The sequence below is a fragment of the Conger conger genome, chromosome 8, assembly GCF_963514075.1.
Source record: "Conger conger chromosome 8, fConCon1.1, whole genome shotgun sequence".
NCBI classification, from domain to species: domain Eukaryota; kingdom Metazoa; phylum Chordata; class Actinopteri; order Anguilliformes; family Congridae; genus Conger; species Conger conger.
Genome location: NC_083767.1, coordinates 33,833,660 through 33,853,251, shown reverse-complemented (window position 1 = coordinate 33,853,251; position 19,592 = coordinate 33,833,660). Strand labels below are relative to the sequence as shown.

Sequence of the window (19,592 nt, the reverse complement as noted above, 5' to 3'; positions counted from 1 at the left end):
ACTCAACACTGCTATTATTTTGAACACGCCCCTTTCAATGAATGATTCAATTACTTGCAGCGTGCATGTCGTGACGGTTGGGTCTGTTGTTTTTCTATTACACTACTACATCTTGCCATGCAGAGATATAACTACTTCTAATAACAGTGGTTCATCATGTTACTGATGTTGTCCTGCTAGTAAGGAACTGATAAGCAGAACCGAAATTCTTATCGGTTACCCAGTTCTCAGTTCCCAACCTTAGTTCACATTCAAGTGCAGCAGGATGTTAGTGGTTATGTGGTTCTTCTTCAGTCCCATTTGCAGACAATATAGGAACACTTAAAGGAACACTGGATAAAGGAAACTTTATGAAATGAATCATGTCACATCGGGGCGTGTAAATGTATGCCACTGTGCAGGAGAATCTACTGATCTGAAAGATGTTCAGCAGTATTAATTAGTCTGGCAGTATGTGATTTGCCTGCAACACGGCTGACCCCCGAGGGTTAAAGCAATAAATAATTCTGTGCCTGAAATGAAATGGGGGAGGGGGGGGATTTTTTAATCCAACGATAAAGCACGCCTTAACTATAGACCACTGCAGGAATCACTGAATACACTAGCTAACATTGCCAAGATCATCATCATAATAGTTAACGAGGACATTAAGAATTCTATCCATGTTCAGGCTTGTAATTTTTTTTATTTAAGGAAAACATACCTTTTTTCAACTTGTCAGATAAACATTGCTACTGCAATGTATAAGTTTCGTGTCACACAGCGTGCAGAAACAACAACCAGCTTCAGTTTCTTGCACCAGGTGTTTGGTGGTTGCCAGTCCCCACCTTTTTCTTCAACCCAAGCCCAATGAATTGATGTGTTTGTGAGTATGCATGGTTATGTCACAGAATCGAGCGGGCAGGCTAACAGTTAGAACAGACTGAAATCCACTGGTGGTAGCAGCAGTAGCTTGCATTACCACTAGCTTATGTTTAGATAAAGATAGCTAACTAAATACAAACACAAGTAATGTCAGTTAAATAGCTAGCTAAATGGCCTGTGTGGAAAGCGACTACTTAAGTCAATGTTTGAAGAATCATATTAGACCACGGTTTCTTAGCTCGTTGCTATCACGACACACGGCAGTCTGCAACGGAGAGCGGGGTTGAGAATGGGGCATAGACGTTTTTCGTATACAAACCCAAGATCAAGAAATCCTGCATCGCAGCCTTTCAAATGTCCTGTATACTTGATGGGTAGCCAGTGAAGCAAAGCTAGTGCTAGAGTAATATGTTCATACTTTTTGTCCTTGTAAATGTAAGCAGCTGCATTCTGCATGAGCTGGAGGTTCTTTGTGAGGTAATTAATGAATGCAAAAAAAACCTCACCAGTCCAGCCCTGGGTTGGTGAGACTTAAGGGCTTAAGCATTTGTGACAAGGCGAGTTAGACTCGCTGTTGTCCCTAATGGTGCAGTAATTGGGGTGGGGGGAGTGGCACCGGCAGGATCTCATCTTTTGAACCAATCTCTTGGCTCCCTACCTTTTAAATGTTTTTCCTCTCTCTTCCTGTGATCTCTCTGATTGATTTCCTGTTTCCTGTCTCGTCCTCTCCTCATGTCTGCCTGCCTTACCATGAGAGGTAAGAGAACATCTATTCTGTTTTCCCCCTGATAATATTGCGTGGGTTAGGAACACCGCAGACTAACACAATGCTTTGGTTGCAGCTTGCTGTCCGTTGTCTGTTGGGTAATTTGTCACGATTTAGCTGTGTCCCCTGATTTCGGTAGGTGGGCTATATTTTTATAGCTGTAATTACTTGGCATTCATCGACAGTAATGTTATATTCTCTTCTAATTCATTTATTAAGATGCATCTGTTTGCGGAGTCTTCTCCGAAACACGGAAGTAACAACTCACGCAGCTTAGAATACCATGGATTGTTTGGTAATGTACCGTTTTGCTGTATGTATATTCTGATTGGATTTTAATTATGAAATACCAGATTAACAGTGACTTTCTTCACTTTGTAGGTGTAATAGTCACTGCTGTTTTGCCTCGGTGCGGTTTTATTTGAAGTTCGTTTGGTTGCGTGCGGAACCCGCCTGCTGTCGAGCACGTTCGCTAGTGTCCCGTGTTGCACGACTATAGACTAGTTGTTGGCCGGACGACCTAAGGTGCGCAGCGGCTGGTGCGCGTGGTGTGTAGCCTATATTACACCTCCGTGCCTGGAGTCTTCTTGGTGTGGCTTCTTAGAGGCGCACTTGTATTTTTCTATTTTCTTTATTTTCTTTATTTTCATGTATTGAAGCAACTGGTATAGGTAGGCTGTAGTTAGGTTATTCCTTGGACTTCTAGGACTTGTCTCTTGTTGTATGGTGGGCTCGGTGCTGATTGGTGGCGGGGTTAGTCAATAGGGGTACCCTCCTCACGTGTTAGTGTGTAAGTGTTAATGGCACCTTAATCACATATAGTATCACCTTGTTTGCAGTAAGGCTTGCTGTGAGAGAGAACTGGGTTGTAACTACACATTGGGAGCCCTGAAGGTGAGTATGCCCCATCCCATCAGCGTCGTCACCCACCATCCTTCACCTTTACATCAGTCTACTTTATCCCTATTTATTCTGGTAAAATTGATGTTCAAAAATAAATATATTTTTATATGAATATGAACATTTGTCTTAATCTCATTATTGCCTTCCAGCATCAGAATTGATTTAATAAAGTAATTGCATTTAACTTAGACCACGTCTCTGTCTTGTTATTAACAAACTGTAGAGGGGGCCTCTGTTATATTGTGTGACTGGGCTTTAGGTTGAACCTTACATTTATGCACCCGGTTACACATTCATGTATTTTCTTGTACCCATTACCAGACTTATGATGGTCAGTTACCATCAGTGTCTTCTGAATTGACAATTCTTTGGATTTTCCCATTTTGGTGGTTGATTAATGGATTTTGCATGCTTGTTACCTAATCTTTATACTCCAATGCGCCTGTATTTTTCTGAAAAAATTACAAGAAGGCAAGACCATCCAGCAGTTTGTGCGTGAAAATGACCACCTGAGAAAGCTCATCAAAGCGTGTGGAAACAGGGTTCATGTCATCGATAACAAATCCTGGAATAATCAGAATCAGAATCACTTTATTTGCAATGTAGTTTTTACGTACAAGGAATTTGCTGTGGCTTGTAGGTGCATACAGACAACATAAAGAATAATACCAAAAATAGAAACATAGATATAAGATAAGGTGGAATGTAAAGTAGAATATAAATAAAAAATAAAAGTAAATATTTACAATACAACATGATGCTGAAGCGGGGTGTGTGAAGTATTGTTAAAGTGCAAAATATAAAATAAAATATAAAGTCTATGGGGGCGGGTAAGAGTCTCTGACAATGGGGGGGTCCCGGGCCTAGTTGACATTAATCACAGGGAGACAGTGCGTTGATGTCACGTGTCTGTAATGGTTTTAACAGTTCTGTGACAGTGGGGGTCCCCCGGGCCTTGTTGATGAGGCCAGCTGCAGATGGGTAGAAACTGTTTCTGTGGCGAGAGGTTTTGGTCCTGATGGATCGCAGCCTCCTGCCAGAGGGAAGTGTTTCTAACAGTCTGTGTCCATGGGTGAGAGGGGTCGGCCACAATCCTTCCTGCACGGCTCAGGGTTCTGGAGGCATACAGGTCCTGAAGAGATGGCAGATTGCAGCCAATCACCTTCTCTGCAGAGCGGATGATCCGCTGCAGTCTGCCCTTGTCCTTGGCAGTGGCTGCAGCATACCAGATGGTGATGGAGGAGGTGAGGATCGACTCAATTATGGCGATGTAGAAGTGCACCATCATTGACTTTGGCAGGTTGAACTTCTTCAACTGCCGCAGGAAGAACATCCTCTGCTGGGCTTTTTTGTTGAGGGAGCTGATGTTCAGCTCCCACTTAAGGTCCTGGGAGATGATGGTTCCCAGAAAGCGGCATGACTCCACAATGTTAACAGCGGAGCCTCTCAAGGTGATGGGGCGGGTGGGGCTGGGTTCTTTCTGAAGTCTACAACCATCTCCATTGTCTTCACCGCGTTGAGGTCCAAGTTGTTCTGACTGCACCAGGTCACCAGATGGTCAATCTCCCACTGTAGGCGGACTCATCCCCACCAGAGATGAGTCCAATAAAGGTGGTGTCGTCTGCAAACTTCAGGAGCTTGACAGACTGGTGACTGGAAGTGCAGCTGTTGGTATACAGGGAGAAGAGCAGAGGGGAAAGAACGCAGCCTTGGGGGGAACCGGTGCTGATGGTCCGGGAGACAGAGACATGTTTTCCCAGCTTCGCGTGCTGCCTCCTGTCAGACAAGAAGTCTGTGATCCACCTGCAGGTCGAATCAGGCACGTTCAGCTGGGAGAGCTTGTCCTGTAGCATAGTTGGCATTATTGTGTTGAAGGCAGAGCTGAAATCCACAAACAGGATCCTGGCGTAGGTTCCTACGGAGTCCAGGTGCTGTAGGATGAAGTGGAGAGCCATGTTTACTGCATCATCTATAGACCTGTTGGCTCTGTAGGAAAACTGCAGGGGGTCCAGGAGGGGGTCTGTGATGGATTTGAGGTGGGACAGCATAAGGCACTCAAAAGACTTCATCACCACAGAGGTCAGGGCAATGGGTCTGTAATCATTCAGTCCTGTGACCCTTGGCTTTTTGGGGACTGGGATGATGGCTTGAAGCAATCTGGTACGTGGCAAGTCTCCAGTGAGGTGTTAAAAATGTCTGTGAACACCGGAGACAGCTGATGAGCACAGTGCTTCAGGGTGGATGGAGAGACAGAGTCTGGCCCGACTGCTTTGCGGGGGTTCTGCCTCTTGAAGATCCTGTTGACATCTCTTTCCAGTAAGGACAGAGGTGTCGCTGAGGTGAGTAGCTGTGGAGTGGCCCAGGCTCCTGCTGTGATAGAGGAGGTGGGGAGGAGGGGGGCTGGAGCTGGAGCTGGTGGCTGGTGTCATGGGGGATGGTGTCAGGACTGTCCCATTGACCATCAAAGCGACAGTAGAACTCGTTCAAGTCGTTGGCCAGGCGTGAATTGTTCATGGAGTGGGGGGTTTTTGTTTTGTAGCTGAACCCTTTCCAGACAGAAGTTGGGGCAACAGAAAGAACTGTGAAAGGGACTGTTTTTTGGAATATTTTATATGATATGGCCTATGAGAGCCAGTACTCAAATCAGAAAAAATGCATATCCTTATTATATTGTCCTGTAAAACATGAAAATTCCCTCCTGATTAACCATTTTACATGCAATTCTTGTTACTACTACATAAGACATAATGTAACAATATAAGGATCACATGTGCAGGTGATCACAAGTTTTTACCGAGTCTACTATCTCAACAGAAGTGTTTAAGTTTTAATCCAGGAGAGTAATGACAAGGGTGTAATGACAGCGGTACCCAAATAAGGGCACTGTGGTATTGTCTGGAGTCTCTCTCATAGGAAGTGACCAGGTGTTCAAAAATGTTCTCGGAGGATATTCCTTTCCCATGCTTTGGCCAGGCCATGACCTCCACCCTAAATACCCTAGAACACACATGATTAGCTCCATCTTACCAGGCGGTCGACGGCAGGGCAGGAGTCATTAGCACCAAAATGGATTTGGGGGCAAGAGCCCCGCTGGCACTATGGAGAGGGAAAAATTGAGACAGCTGTTAGGGAAGAGAGCAACAGGTATTAACATAGCATTTATATAGCCCCTTTATCCAAAGCACTGTACAATTGATGCTTCTCATTGACATGCAATGTCTCCCCATTGGATAATGAGAAATAATAATAATATACTTTATTTACACTCGATAGCATCATAGGTCAAGATATTAAAATTAAAATAAAACATTAAAATGACAGACCTCCTTTCTTGATAGTCGGGTGGAACAGTTGAGTGTCATCAATTGGGTCCATCAGCAATAGAGGCTTCCATGTTTGACTAAACGACTTTTTTGGCATCAGAACATGCACACTGAGTACCTAAACCTGAAGGAATGGATTGGAATGAAAATAATTTAAAAGTACTCTTCAAATTGTTTTGCTTTTTGGCACCAGGGCAATACATCTGGTAATCACTGCAGTTTGTGAAGGTAGTGAAAATTCCTGGTTGCTGAACGAAGCAAACATGTTTACTGTCTATGGCCCCATACAGACCGCAGACAATCCATTGGATTCTTGGAAATTAAGTCCCTTGAAGATGTCCAGACTCATCATCCATCCATCCATCCATCCATTATCTGAACCCGCTTATCCTGAACAGGGCCGCCGGGGGGCTGGAGCCTATCCCAGCATACATTGGGCGAAAGGCAGGAATACACCCTGGACAGGTCGCCAGTCCATCGCAGGGCACACACACCATTCACTCACACACTCATACCTATGGGCAATTTAGAGTCTCCAATCAGCCTAACCTGCATGTCTTTGGACTGTGGGAGGAAACCGGAGTACCCGGAGGAAACCCACGCGACACGGGGAGAACATGCAAACTCCGCACAGAGAGGCCCCAGCCGACGGGGATTCAAACCCAGTACATCCTTGCTGTGAGGTGGCAGTGCTACCCACTGCACCATCCGTGCCGCCATGATTCATCATATTAAAATGCAATTCCGAAATGAGAAAGCTTATATACAAATGTACATTTGAAATTAAATATCGACCTTGGCTTACCTGTATTGATTCACTGGTGATAGAAAAATGGCAGCTCTCTTGTATTATTTCGACACCACTTGTGGAGTCTTGTAAAGTCACGTGATGTGTGTCGGTGATTCATAATGATGCATGCAAATTCGTACAATAGTTACAAATGGGTTATGAGGCCAGGTTGAAATAACACATACATTCCTGTATTTTTGTAGCCTACACATTGTTTCGTACATACACTTGGTCTTCACAGTGGTGAGAATAACATGATGGTGAATAAAACCAAAATAGCTTCACGAGACACAGCGGAGAAGTTCCTCTGTGTTCCTTAATTCACAAACAGTTCTTCACTTCGGCTTGTAGTGTTCCGAGTACCATAAATGATGCAAAAACAGGAAAAATAGACTAGACCACAGTTTTTATCTGTAGTCTAGTCTGAGGACAAAACGACTTTCCAAACAGGTCAATAACTTCATTAATTAATTAATCAGTGTGCACGTTTTTTAACTGGAACAACAAACTTTGTTTGATAGCCTTATTATCACTGCAGACATGCCATTCGCATGTCAAAAAACTATCCGCACTTTAAAATTTGAGTGTGCATCTACATCGCTCTTGCAGTGATTTTTTGTAAATTTTAAGTTCGTTTTTAATTTTGCCTGAAACCATGTGCCCCTTATTAACATTTATGTGAAGGTAATTTGGGACAGTCTCAAAACTATACATTAAAAAAGTTATAACATTAAAGTTATGAATAACTAAAAGTATAAATTATATTTATTCATATTCTAAATACATATACATCTTTTAACGTTAAAATAATTTTACATTATATTCAAAACTCTTCTCTTAACTTTGTTGCATTAATATGTCATATGTATATATACATCATTTTATATATCATTATAAAGACATGCTGTATATTGCATGACATTTTTATCGTTTTAACAAATAACAGGTCCAAATTCTATGTCCCTGGACTTCCTGGGTGACCATTAACACGCCCGCTTCAATTAGGTCACATTATACATGCTATGTGATCATTATCACTTCGTTCTTTGAGGTGAAAATGCTGAATTACAGTCATTAATTAAGGAGAAAAACTCAAAATACTGAAGGTGTCCTAAATTACTTGATACGAAACGATACCAGTTCTTTCTTATAAATTCAGTTAACTGAAAAAGTTTTAACTTCTTCTCATATTTATTGGTAGGTAGTGTAGTTTCATGCTTCTGCTAAGCACATGAGTTACCATGAGGAACCATAAGCCAGATAAACCTGATATGGGGAATGTATTTCTTTGTTATGTGTATGTATAAGGAATCAAGTTACTTGATTGGTGAGCAACTCTTCACTGAAGTAGCAAGCTAGTACCAAACATCTGATTCAAACTATCCTTCTCAAGTTCTTCAACTCATCAGACAATAATGGAAGGTAAGTAATTTGGCAGTCATTTTACCAACCTTTGTATTTAGTTCAAGTTATTAATCAGTGCGTACGTTTTTTAAGTGGAGCAACAATCTTCATTTGATAGCCTTATTAAGGTGGTGTTGATGATGAAGATGATAAACCTGCCAATTACAACAATGAAAACTTTGTTCAGGTACAATAATACCCTACATTAGATCTATCAACAGATTTTTTTATTTTTTCATTTTGTCCATTTATTATGTATTGACTACCTGCTCAATGCGCTCAGTAAGCATGAAAAGTTGCCAGGTTATTTTGATGCATTTCCTTTTTAATTGCAGGCTATTCGTGTCATAGGGTATTAGTTTAAAGGACAACCAAATGCACTGGCACAGGTGGGGGGGGGAGAAGATGTTACATTAGATTATAATGATTTAGCCAGCTTCCAATGTTTCTGTTCACTTTTTCTAGCTTTGGGGCTAATTCCGAGATGATATGAATGAATAATTTATCCAATCTTTGTATTTGCTCCAGTGACATGTGGTATGCACTATTGTACACTGGTTAGGATAAAAGCATCAGGCAACTGAATGTAATTTATTCCCAATGGGCCAGTTATAAATCAGGCATTACACATAGGGTTGCCACCTCAGTCCTGTAAAAATCCTGGACACATATGAAGCTGGCAAACTGAGTAAGCCGGACTGTCAATCACTCTCAAGGGTGCGTGAGCTTGAAGGAATGTGGTACGCAACTTCCTTGTGCTTGGTGCCGATTCCTATTTCATTACAAAAATAGTGTAATTCGTGAAGGTTAATAAAGTCTCTGCACCATTTGTTACATTAGATTTCGGAACGAACACTGGATACGCTGTCTACATTTCATTAAGCAATACTAATGTATGCAAAACTCGAAAATACTTAGATTCCGGAACATTTTGTTTCATAATGTTTTCCAGGACAGACAACAAAAGTCCGGGATAATCCGGGACAGTCCCAGAGAATCCAGGCAACCCTAATTACACATCAGCTTGTTGAGAATTACAAGAAATCATTGAGTTTTTATTATCACAAATCAGTCCACATCTGTCTTACAAACATAGCTTTTCTACGACACATTGTCACAGTAGCTATCCACTAGCTACGGTATCAGCTGTACCAGTACCAGTCCACGCTCGGAGCGCTCCAGGGCAAAGTGCTCTGTATTTCTGAAAGACAAAGCTATAATTACAGCTTGTCAAACATAACAGTTCTTCAGTGATAAGCACAATTTCTGTAATTCTGTTCTGTAATTCCGTTTTGTTAACTGGCCATGAGTTTTCCATAAGTCGGCTATACTAATGTAGCTAATGTAACAGTTAAATGTTGCCGAATGGTTCCATAAAAGTGTCCACGGAAATGTAGAAGCCACATCAAAAATGTCCTTGACAGCTAGATGCTTGTTTTCTAGCATAAAATCCTGTAGCTAGCCTGTATATGCAATAGTTTGTCAGACAGCTTCCACTTTCTTAATTCTTACTGCACGTCCCCGTAGCTCACGACATGTCATTGCTCTGTGTTTACTAGGGTATACCTCGATCCTTCACATTTATGTACCCAGTGCGCATACTCCTCTGGTGCCAAAAGTCCCATAATCCAATATGGCCGCCTCCATGAATTAGCTTCTTGCACCATTGAGCAGCTCCCATCGGAATCCATGGGACCGGAAAGGGGAAGCTGTCTCCAGTTATATATTTAAATATCTTGATGGTCAGTCCACGTATTTTCTATAGCAACAAAATGTCCACGGTCGACTACTTCTGGATTTTGCGAATACTATGCAAGGCTCAAGCTGAGGTAGGCTAACAGTTTTGTGTGAACCGAATGTGCAATGCCACAGTAAAATGTTGCGCCACTAAATTTTGTGATAGCGCAACCAGTTGAAAAATGTATCCATTTCCGATCACTTACGCACTTTGATCTTAAAGGTACAATAGGTCAGATTTTGGTGTTAAATCAATGTTACAAGACTATTGTAAATCCCTTTCTATCATTGAAATAGCCTCACTGACATGTTGACTCACCCTCTGTGTTTATAGTCCTTAAATTTGGGTTTCAAAATATATTGTTGACGGCCCGACACTCTGTACCAAAATATTGTCTAACTGTACAATAATTAATTGGTTGAAAATAACCAATGGGACTTCAACATCATTGACAGAGAAGGGGGGGGGGATAAACAGTGTTATGGTTTGAAGGTGTTTGTTGCTGCAAAATTACCTATTGTACCTTTAAAGAGACCACTAAAGAGACCACATTGTACCATTCATGTATTTTCTTGTGCCCATTACCAGACTTGTGATGGTCAATTACCATCTGTGTCTTCTGAATTGACACTTCTTTGCATTTTCCCATTCTCATGGTTGATAAAGGGATTTTGTATGCTTGTTACCTCATTTTTTATACTTCAGTGCACCAGTATTTTTATGAAAAAAATAAAATAAATAGATAACCTAAATTGAAATAAACGTATATCGTTTTCACACAAGTTTGTACATAAAACATAGATCCATGTTGTTTATCATATGCAGCCTTCTTTCTCTATGTTTATTAAGGGTGCCAATAATTCTGGAGCCCACTGTAAATGCATGTTATTGAATTCTCCTGATGTATGCTGTTCTGTATATTTTATGAATATGATATTTTTTAAAAGCATTCTCTTTTCTTCTTTTTCCTAGGATCAGTTGAACGAAGGATTGTCCTTTTGGGTAAGACAGGAGCTGGGAAGAGCAGTGCAGCCAATGCCATTCTGGGTGAGAAGCTGTTCAAGACCAGTTGCTCACCCAACCCTGATACATTTATCTCTGAGGGTAGAAAAATGACTGTTGATGGGAGGAAACTCACTGTTATTGACACACCAGGTTTTTTTGGTTTTGACAGCTCAGATGAAGATCTGAAAGCTGAAGTAATGAATTGCATGGTAGAGTGTTTCCCTGGACCTCACGCCTTTGTTATTGTGCTGCCTATGGTTAAGCAAACACCTGAGGAGAGGAACGCAGTGGAAGTGATTCTGAAAATGTTTGGGGAGGAGGCTCTGAAGTATGCTGTTGTCCTGTTTACCCATGGAGACCAGCTTGAAGACAGCAAGACCATCCAGCAGTTTGTGGATGGATGTGCCCACCTGACAAAGCTCATCAAATCATGTGGAAACAGGGTTCATGTCATTGATAACAAATACTGGAATGATCCCAAAGATGGCCATGACGGGAATGACAAAAACAACAGTGTTCAAATCAAAAAGCTGCTGAACACGATTGATCAGATGGTGATACAGAACATAGGAGAGTACTATACCACTGAGTTCCTCCTAGCTGCGGCAAAAGCTCTTGGAGAGGATTGGGCAGCCCACACGACAACAGCAAGTGGATACTTGATAAAGAGCTTCATGAAAACCGCTCTAAATTACACAGCAGGCATAACAGCACAGGCTCTGTGGGGTACGTTTCTTGGTGCTGCCTTTGGATTTAAGTTTAATTTAGGTACAGTATTATCACCCGAACTGCAAAAATGGATTGCTATTTCGGTCACTTTGGCTAAAGCAATCAGGGCGAAAGTTGGAGGAGAAGAAGCACAAAATGCGGAGACTTACAAAGAAGTTTTATCTGGAATCATAAAAAGAATGGAACAGGTACTGGCAAATCTAGCCAAATGCAAGGATGCAAAATAATTTTCAGAGTTCAGGGATATCATCTTACATTAAAATAATAGGTTGAATAATAGGATGAATGGAGTTACCACAGCAAACAGAATTGACAATAGGATATGCCATTGGTTTATGATATTTAGAAATATGCTCAGAACTGAAAAGAATATGCTCAGAATATGCTTTATTTTTTTTTATCAGCTTTGACCAGTCTGGTCATATTCTAGAGACTAGTGTGCGTGAAAATCATCAGTTTCTGAGATACTCAAACCACCCTGTCTGCCACCAACAATCATTCCACAGTCAGTTAGATATTTTTTGCCCATTCTGATTAACATTAACTGTATGCATTGCACTCCTGCCACACAATTGGCTGATTAGATAATCACATGAATAAGTAGGTGTAATGAAGTTAAAATGTTCCTAATAAAGTGCTCAGTGAGTGTATATCCCTATATACAGTACAAATAAAATGAGCAGAGAATGCTGGAAATCAGCAATGATCCCTTGGTACTTCTCACAAAGAGTCAGGTCTTAATAAGCCCTTCCCTCTCCATTCAGTCCAGTCTTCTTCTGGAAATAATGAATCCATCCCTATCCAGTATTTTAATTCTAAAACCTGGAAATGAGTAAGAATTTAAGACATGCATGGGTTCTCTCACTAGATTTCCAAAGTTTTTTTTCTTGTCAGGTTGTAGATTCATGCAGAAAAAAAGGTATGTGTAAGGAAGTTAGCCTGTGCTTTGCTATGACCTTTCAAATTCAGTAGGACCTTTAATGACTAAAATATGAACAATATGTTAAAAGTTTCATGTTTGCATATTGTTTAAAGTGAGATCTTATTTCTAAAATGGTATTTTATGAAATGCATATATTAATTGTTGAATTGTAAAAATAATGGAAAATTCCTGAAATGACATAATTTATAGGAATTTGCAATCTCTCTCAGGAAGACAAGAGATCAAGCTGTGGCTTACTTTGAATGTAGTATTTTATGTTTTATAATGCTCAATCGAGGAGGACAAGCATAAGATATCAACCCTGTTTCAATATTCTAATGTATAAATCTGAAAAAAATATAATTACTTATTTTTCTCATTATGATCAATATCTGTCAACAATACCCTTTTAAATGCATACCATGTTTCCCTGTGAATTTCATCAGTTAGCTGGCAATGAATAAATTAGCTTTAAATGGTCAACCATGTTACTGTTAACCCTGTTACTTTTGGAGAGTTTCTCGTGCACTCTGGATGTATTTCATAAAATGCAATTACAATATTTAATATTCCCCAGTATTGCAAAGTATTGTCATTGTTTAGTTGAGGTTGTTGAAGTTTGATCAAAAAACGCTTTTATTAAAACTATGAATGTTTAGAATAATGATGAAGTTTTACCAAAATGCTTTTATTAAAACTGTGAATGTTTTGAATGACATTAAGAATCATGTGCAAAAATACCTTTTCTCTAAATGTTTCTATATATCTATATACCATATTTTTAATGTTGTTTATTACTACAATGATAAGTCATAATGTTTAAAGGTTCATTTTAGTTCAGTTGAGATGCGTGGGTGGTTGTGTCTGTTCTGAAGTATTGAGATGCACACAAAGTATGAAGTACATTTAATCAGGTGTTTAAAAGGCCACGACATTAGTTACAAAAATGTTATGGCCACTGATTACGTGCCAAGATGTGTGCGTCTTCACGGAAATGTTTTGATTTGGTGATTGCAGGCCAGGCGGCCTGATTCATCGCAGAGATTGGGGTTAAGACAGCTCAGCTTTCATAGGGTAACAGAAAATATTAAGGCAGGTTAAGAGAGACAATGTGATGTTTGTATGATAGAATAGGAATATTGCATGAAGGCTAGGATATTTCCTACTGTTACTTTGGAATTCTCTGGTCTCTTGAAGCATCTTGCACGGTGCACACTGATTCCCCAGATTAATCTGTTTTAGTTTAAAATAAAAGATTTGTAATTTAAACAACTATTGACTCTGACTGCTTCTTCAAACATCCCTGCTGCCGAACAACTTCACCCACCTAAAAGGGCGGCCTGTAGCGTAGTGGTTAAGGTAAATGACTGGGACCCGCAAGGTCAGTGGTTCTAATCCCGTTGTAGCCACAATAAGATCCACACAGCTGTTGGGCCCTTGAGCAAGGCCCTTAACCCTGCATTGCTCCAGGGGAGGATTGTCTCCTGCTTAGTCTAATCAACTGTTCATCTCTCTGGATAAGAGTGTCTGCCAAATGCCAATAATGTAATGTAATGAAAAGCAACGGAAATATTTCCTCAACAAGGTTCATGACTGTTTTAATACACTTTTACAGATGTCTTAAGTACAATGGCAATAAACGTCAGAGACCTACTGGGTCACTGGCGGCAATAAGTAATTCCTCCTAATCAAACTAAAAACTATAAAGATATGAATATATCTTTTCTAAGAAAGTAAGCCTGTACAAATAGGAGTGGGGTTTACCATAAATCGACCAATGTAAAGCAAAGCGCCGCTTCTGTCCGTAAGTCTGACTGACAACATCATAGATCCAATTGAAAATGTGATCCTTCCTGTTGGCACTCAAACCAATAACTAAGAGGGGGGAAATCGGACAAAATATGCTTCGGTCTCTGAGGGTATTTTTGAAACACGATTGAGATAAACGGATATAATTTTCACATATGTTTGAACATAAAACATAGATCATTATCCATGCTGTATATTATATGCAGCCTCCTTTCTCTTGCAGCAGAAAAGCAAAGGCTCTGTCACATCTGTCTAGATGTGGATCTGGAGAGAAGGTCAAAACCTTGGAAGAGGGAGGATGAAATGGAAGAGAGGCAGAGAGCTGGGTTAAAAAAAAACTATAGATCTGCTCAGTGTGAGGGAGAAAAGGGGAAACAGGAAAAAGTGGAAAAAAGCATCATCAGTTAACCTGAAAAACAGCACCAGAGAGCCCAAAGCCAGATCCACAGCAAACAGGTTCCTCAAGATTTAGAAAATTATAAGAAATTAAGTATCACCTTGTCTTTTGTCAGTTTGCAATGCATCTATATGATATTGCTACTTTGACATGATCAAACTAGACCCATGTCCCTCTATATCCTCAGCAGGTGCCTTTCTCTTTCTCCATGCACAGAACAACAGAACCCCAGGGACTAAACTTGTAACTATGAACCCCCCCCCCCCAATAAACCATTTCCATCAAATGTTCAACAAAATATGTAACTTACATTTATGGCACAGAACAAAGTTATGGATATTCTAGTTTTTTTAAAAGCAGTTTTGCTGGAGACAATTATTCTTTTTTGATAACCAATTATTTTGCAAGTTTAGAAAAATATTGGTCTCATTTTATTTGTGTACGGTATAGTAGGAAAACGTTGTGAGTTCTGAATCTCTGAGCAATTGTATAGATCAAGACACACCTTGAGAAGGCATGAAAAACAGGATAACCACAAGACATGTTTGGCAGTGTGTGATTGTGCAAGCACTCTGTTCTCAGAACTCTTAATATTCTCGGAATTAAAAGCCTATTCTAATCTAGCTGAAGGCGCATTCTGTTGTTCATTAGACTACCATGCTATATGACGAATATGCAAATCCATGTATTGCAAAGAGCAGTTTGAAACCATCTATAAGAAGTTACACTAAAAAACTTTCAGAAGTTTCAACGATGTAGCCTGGCGACTCTGACCCATGTCCCTCTATATCCTCAGCAGATGCCTTTCTCTTTCTCCATGCACAGAACAACAGAACCACATGGTGCTCCCCGGGGACTAAGCTTGTAACTGTGACCCCCCCAATTAACTATTTCCATTAAAATATTCAACTAAATATGTAACTTACATTTATCGCACAGAACAAAGTTATGAATATTTCTAGTTTTTTTAAATGGCAGTTTTGCAGGAGACAATTATTCTTATTTGATAACCAATTATTTTGCAAGTTAAGAAAAATATTGGCAAATCTCATTTTATTCGTGTACAGTATAGTAGGAAAACTTTGTAGAGTGCATGAAAAGTTCTGAGTCACTGAGCAATTGTACAGATCAAGACACACCTTGAGAAGGCATGAAAAACAGGATAACCACAAGACATGTTTGGCAGTGTGTGATTGTGCAAGCACTCTGTTCTCAGAACTCTTAATGTTCTCGGAATTAAAAGCCTATTCTAATCTAACTCAAGGTGCATTCTGATCAGCCAATAAATAAACCACGATACAAAGACAGTAGTACCACTCTACTGGTCCCGTCTGACTAAGAATCTCCACAATATAAGCTGAAACCAGGCCTTTGAACTCCATCAAAAAATGGTCCAAATCCAAATTTAGTCAATTCCGATATAGAAGCTTTGCTCTCCAGGTGGTGGGTGCTGGTCAAGAGATGGAGACAGGTGGCTTGACGGGGCCAGGTTTCCACAGTTCTTCTCAGGTTCCTGGATGGTTACCAAGTCTTAGGTTTACTTTTGTGGAAATTATGCCATTGCACCAGTCGCACTGAAACAAGCAAAATAATACTAAACATGAATATACCCTAAACTTGCTTTGTCATGAAACATCCTGTGCTTACTTCATTCCAGTGACTGAACCCTGAGAGTATTGGGACAGAGTGATTGACAAGAGAACAGATGGTCATCCCTTGTGAGCCCTACATGCACCCTAGCAAGGTGCAGAGAAGGGACTTTGGCTGACTGGAATAGAATGGTGTGTTGTTGTGGAAGGTTGTTTTATGGCATCACCACCAGAGGAATGCCACTTCACCTGCCCACTGACAGTGTGTAACAGTGCAACTAATAAAGGGTATTCCAGCGAGTCCACCTTACATTAGACTACCTTGCTATATGACGAATATGCAAATGCTTTATTGCAAAGGGCTGTTTGAAACCATATATAAAGTTACACTGAAAAACAGCACCAGAGAGCCCCGAGCCTAATCCACAGAAACAGGTTCCTCAAGATTTAGAAAACGATGAGAAATTAAGTATCACCTTGTCTTTTGTCAGTTTTCAATTCATCTATATGATACTGCTATTTTGACAAAATCTACACCCAGTATTCAACGTTACGTATGTAGACCAAATTATCTTATAATAATGGGGAGGTTAACATTTTACATCACACTGGATATCATTTTAATTTTGAATTGAGGCTGTACACAAAGGCCCAGCTCGGATGTTCCAAATCTTACATGGTTCCAAACAACCAGATAGCTAAGCAACAATCACAAATTTATACACCAACCAACAGGGTGCTAATGAGGGTATTTCACAGTTGGCACCTTCCTTCACTGGTGTTTCATTGAGTAAGGCCACCTTCAGAAGTTTCAACGATGTAGCCTAGCCTGACCCATGCCCATCTATATCCTCAGCAGATGCCTTTCTCTCTCTCCATGCACAGAACAGAAGAACCACAGGATGCTCCCCGGGGACTAAGCTTGTAACTATGACCCCCCCAATTAACCATCTCCATCAAATATTGAACAAAATATGTAACTTACTTGGTTATACTGAACCACAGGGACAACCCTGTTACTGCCATTAATTTGATTTACAAATGTGGAAATGTCAAATCAAACGGTATTTACCCCTTACCTGGATAAAACGAACAAATTCAAATTCATTAATGGATAACCCCTAGAGATGAGCCATCTCGTTTTCGAGGGGGTCCAACACAGAACATACAATACAATACAATAGTACAGTACAACAAACACAGTCACGTACACCATACATACACAGAGGCTCTCATTTACCGATCCAGCCCGCACATCGTTCCCATAAACCCGCAATACCACACGAAATAAGTAGGAGGTAGGTACAACAGAATGTGTCGATGACAATGATAGTCGTAGTAATAATAATAAATAATGGTAATAATGATGATAATAATAATAGTAACAAAATAACCAACAAGCAAATACAGTGATGCAATGGTAAAGGAGCAGGAAGACAGTAGCATTAAAAGCAGCAACATGACGTTTTAAGAAAGGGTAATAATGAGTTCTTAAATATACTTAGTGAGATAATTGTTCTGATGTTGACGGGTAGATTGTTCCAGTCGGAGGGAGCTTTGAATTTGAAGGCACGTCTGCCAATTTCTTTCTTGTTTTGGGAACAGAGAAGAAAGGTTGCTGTATATGTCTAAGAGAGTATGAGGATATGTGTGGTACTAGATAATACTTTAGGTAAGAGGGACAGTTAAAGTGGATGCATTTGAAAATGCATTGAAGCCAATGGTAATGTCTTTGAGCATTGAGGGGTAACCAGTTCAGAGTTTCATACATAGAGCAATGATGAGTTTGATAGGGACACCTTAGAATAAATCGACAGAGACTATTGTAAATAACATTGAGGGATTGAAGATGTGTTTCGAAGGTGTTCTGATAAACAATGTCAGCACAATCCAATATTGGCAATAACAACTGTGTAACGATTCTGTTTCTCATCTGAAAAGTAAAGCAATTTATGGAGCGATACAGTATGCCCAAATTGCGACTTAGTTTGTTAGTGATAGTCTCAATATGTTGTTTAAAAGAAAGCACTGGGTCGATCCAAAGTTCAAGGTATTTATAAGAAGTCACATGTTCAAGAGGTGATCCATCATTAAAAGAAATAGTCAGGTCTGGGGCATCACTCAGACCGTGTCTGGTGCCAAGCAACATACTACATGATTTCCTTATGTTGAGCAGTAGTTTGTTGAGTGAGAACCACTTCTGAACAGAGGCAAACTCACGTTGCAAGGATCTCTCAATTGCAGATCTGTTAGTGCTAGATGTGTAAATTGCAGTGTCGTCGGCATATAGTTGTACTTGACAGTCAGAGCAAATTTTAGGAAGGTCATTAATAAAAATTGAGAAAAGGAGTAGACCTAATGATGAGCCTTGTGGTACTCCCTTCTCGACAATTAAGTAATCGGATTGACTTCCATTGAAACTGACGCACTCGCGTCTATTGTGAAGATATGAGTTAAACCATAGTAGAGCAGTCTGAGAGACACCAATGGAATACAGTTTATCAAGAAGTAAATAGTGATCAACAATGTCGAATGCCTTGGTTAAGTCAAGAAAAATTACACCAGTGAGTTTGCCATTCTCAGAAGCAGTAAACACGTCGTTTGTAAATTTTAAGAGAGCTGTTGTTGTTGAGAAGTTAGGCCTGAAACCAGACTGGCATGGGGACAAGATCTTCAGTAACAGCATGATAATTGATTGAAGATTAGTTTCTCAAAGATTTTGGCTATAGAATTTATGATAGAAATAGGACGGTAGTTATTAATGTCATGGGGGTCACCTCCCTTATGAAATGGAGTAACTATGGCACATTTCCAGGTGGAAGGGAGGGCACAGGTTGATAATGAGAGGTTAAATAAGTCACAGAGTGGATACATCAAGATATGAGCCGCTAACTTGATAAATTTAGTCTCAATGCCATCTGGTCCAGTTCCACAGTCATCTTTTAGTGCATTGATTGCACATTGGACTTCGACAGGTAGAATCTTTCGAAAGGAAAATGAACTTGTACAGGTAGAGCTACTAGAAGAATCACATGCCATGGGTGGGTCAAATACACAAGAGCTACCTATAGAGGAAAAATGCTGATTAAAAACATTTGAGATAGTGGAGGGATCGTGGATAATGTTGTTGTTGAATCGAATCTGGGTGCTGGTATTTTTGTTTGATTTATTGAGAATATTGTTCATAGTTTTTCAGAACCGTTTAGGATTATGCATATCATCAGATAGTTGTTTTTTGTAGAAGTCTGATTTAGCATTGCGTGTTTTTGTTGTACATATGTTCCTTAGAGATCTATATTTGTCCCAGTCAGCAGGATCCTTGGTTTCTCTGGAGATCCTCCAAGCTTTATCCC

The 19,592-nt window shown here is 40.1% G+C and overlaps 1 protein-coding gene across 1 annotated transcript; it reads left to right on the top strand.

Moving 5' to 3' along the window:
• Nucleotides 1–7,996: 7,996 nt before the first annotated feature.
• On the top strand, nt 7,997–12,225 carry LOC133134585 (GTPase IMAP family member 9-like). The gene is made up of 2 exons (XM_061250788.1): nt 7,997–8,068; nt 10,761–12,225. The coding sequence occupies exons 1-2, from the start codon at nt 8,062–8,064 to the stop codon at nt 11,747–11,749; spliced, it is 996 nt and encodes a 331-aa protein (XP_061106772.1). The 5' UTR covers nt 7,997–8,061; the 3' UTR covers nt 11,750–12,225.
• The last annotated feature ends 7,367 nt before the right edge of the window (nt 12,226–19,592 follow it).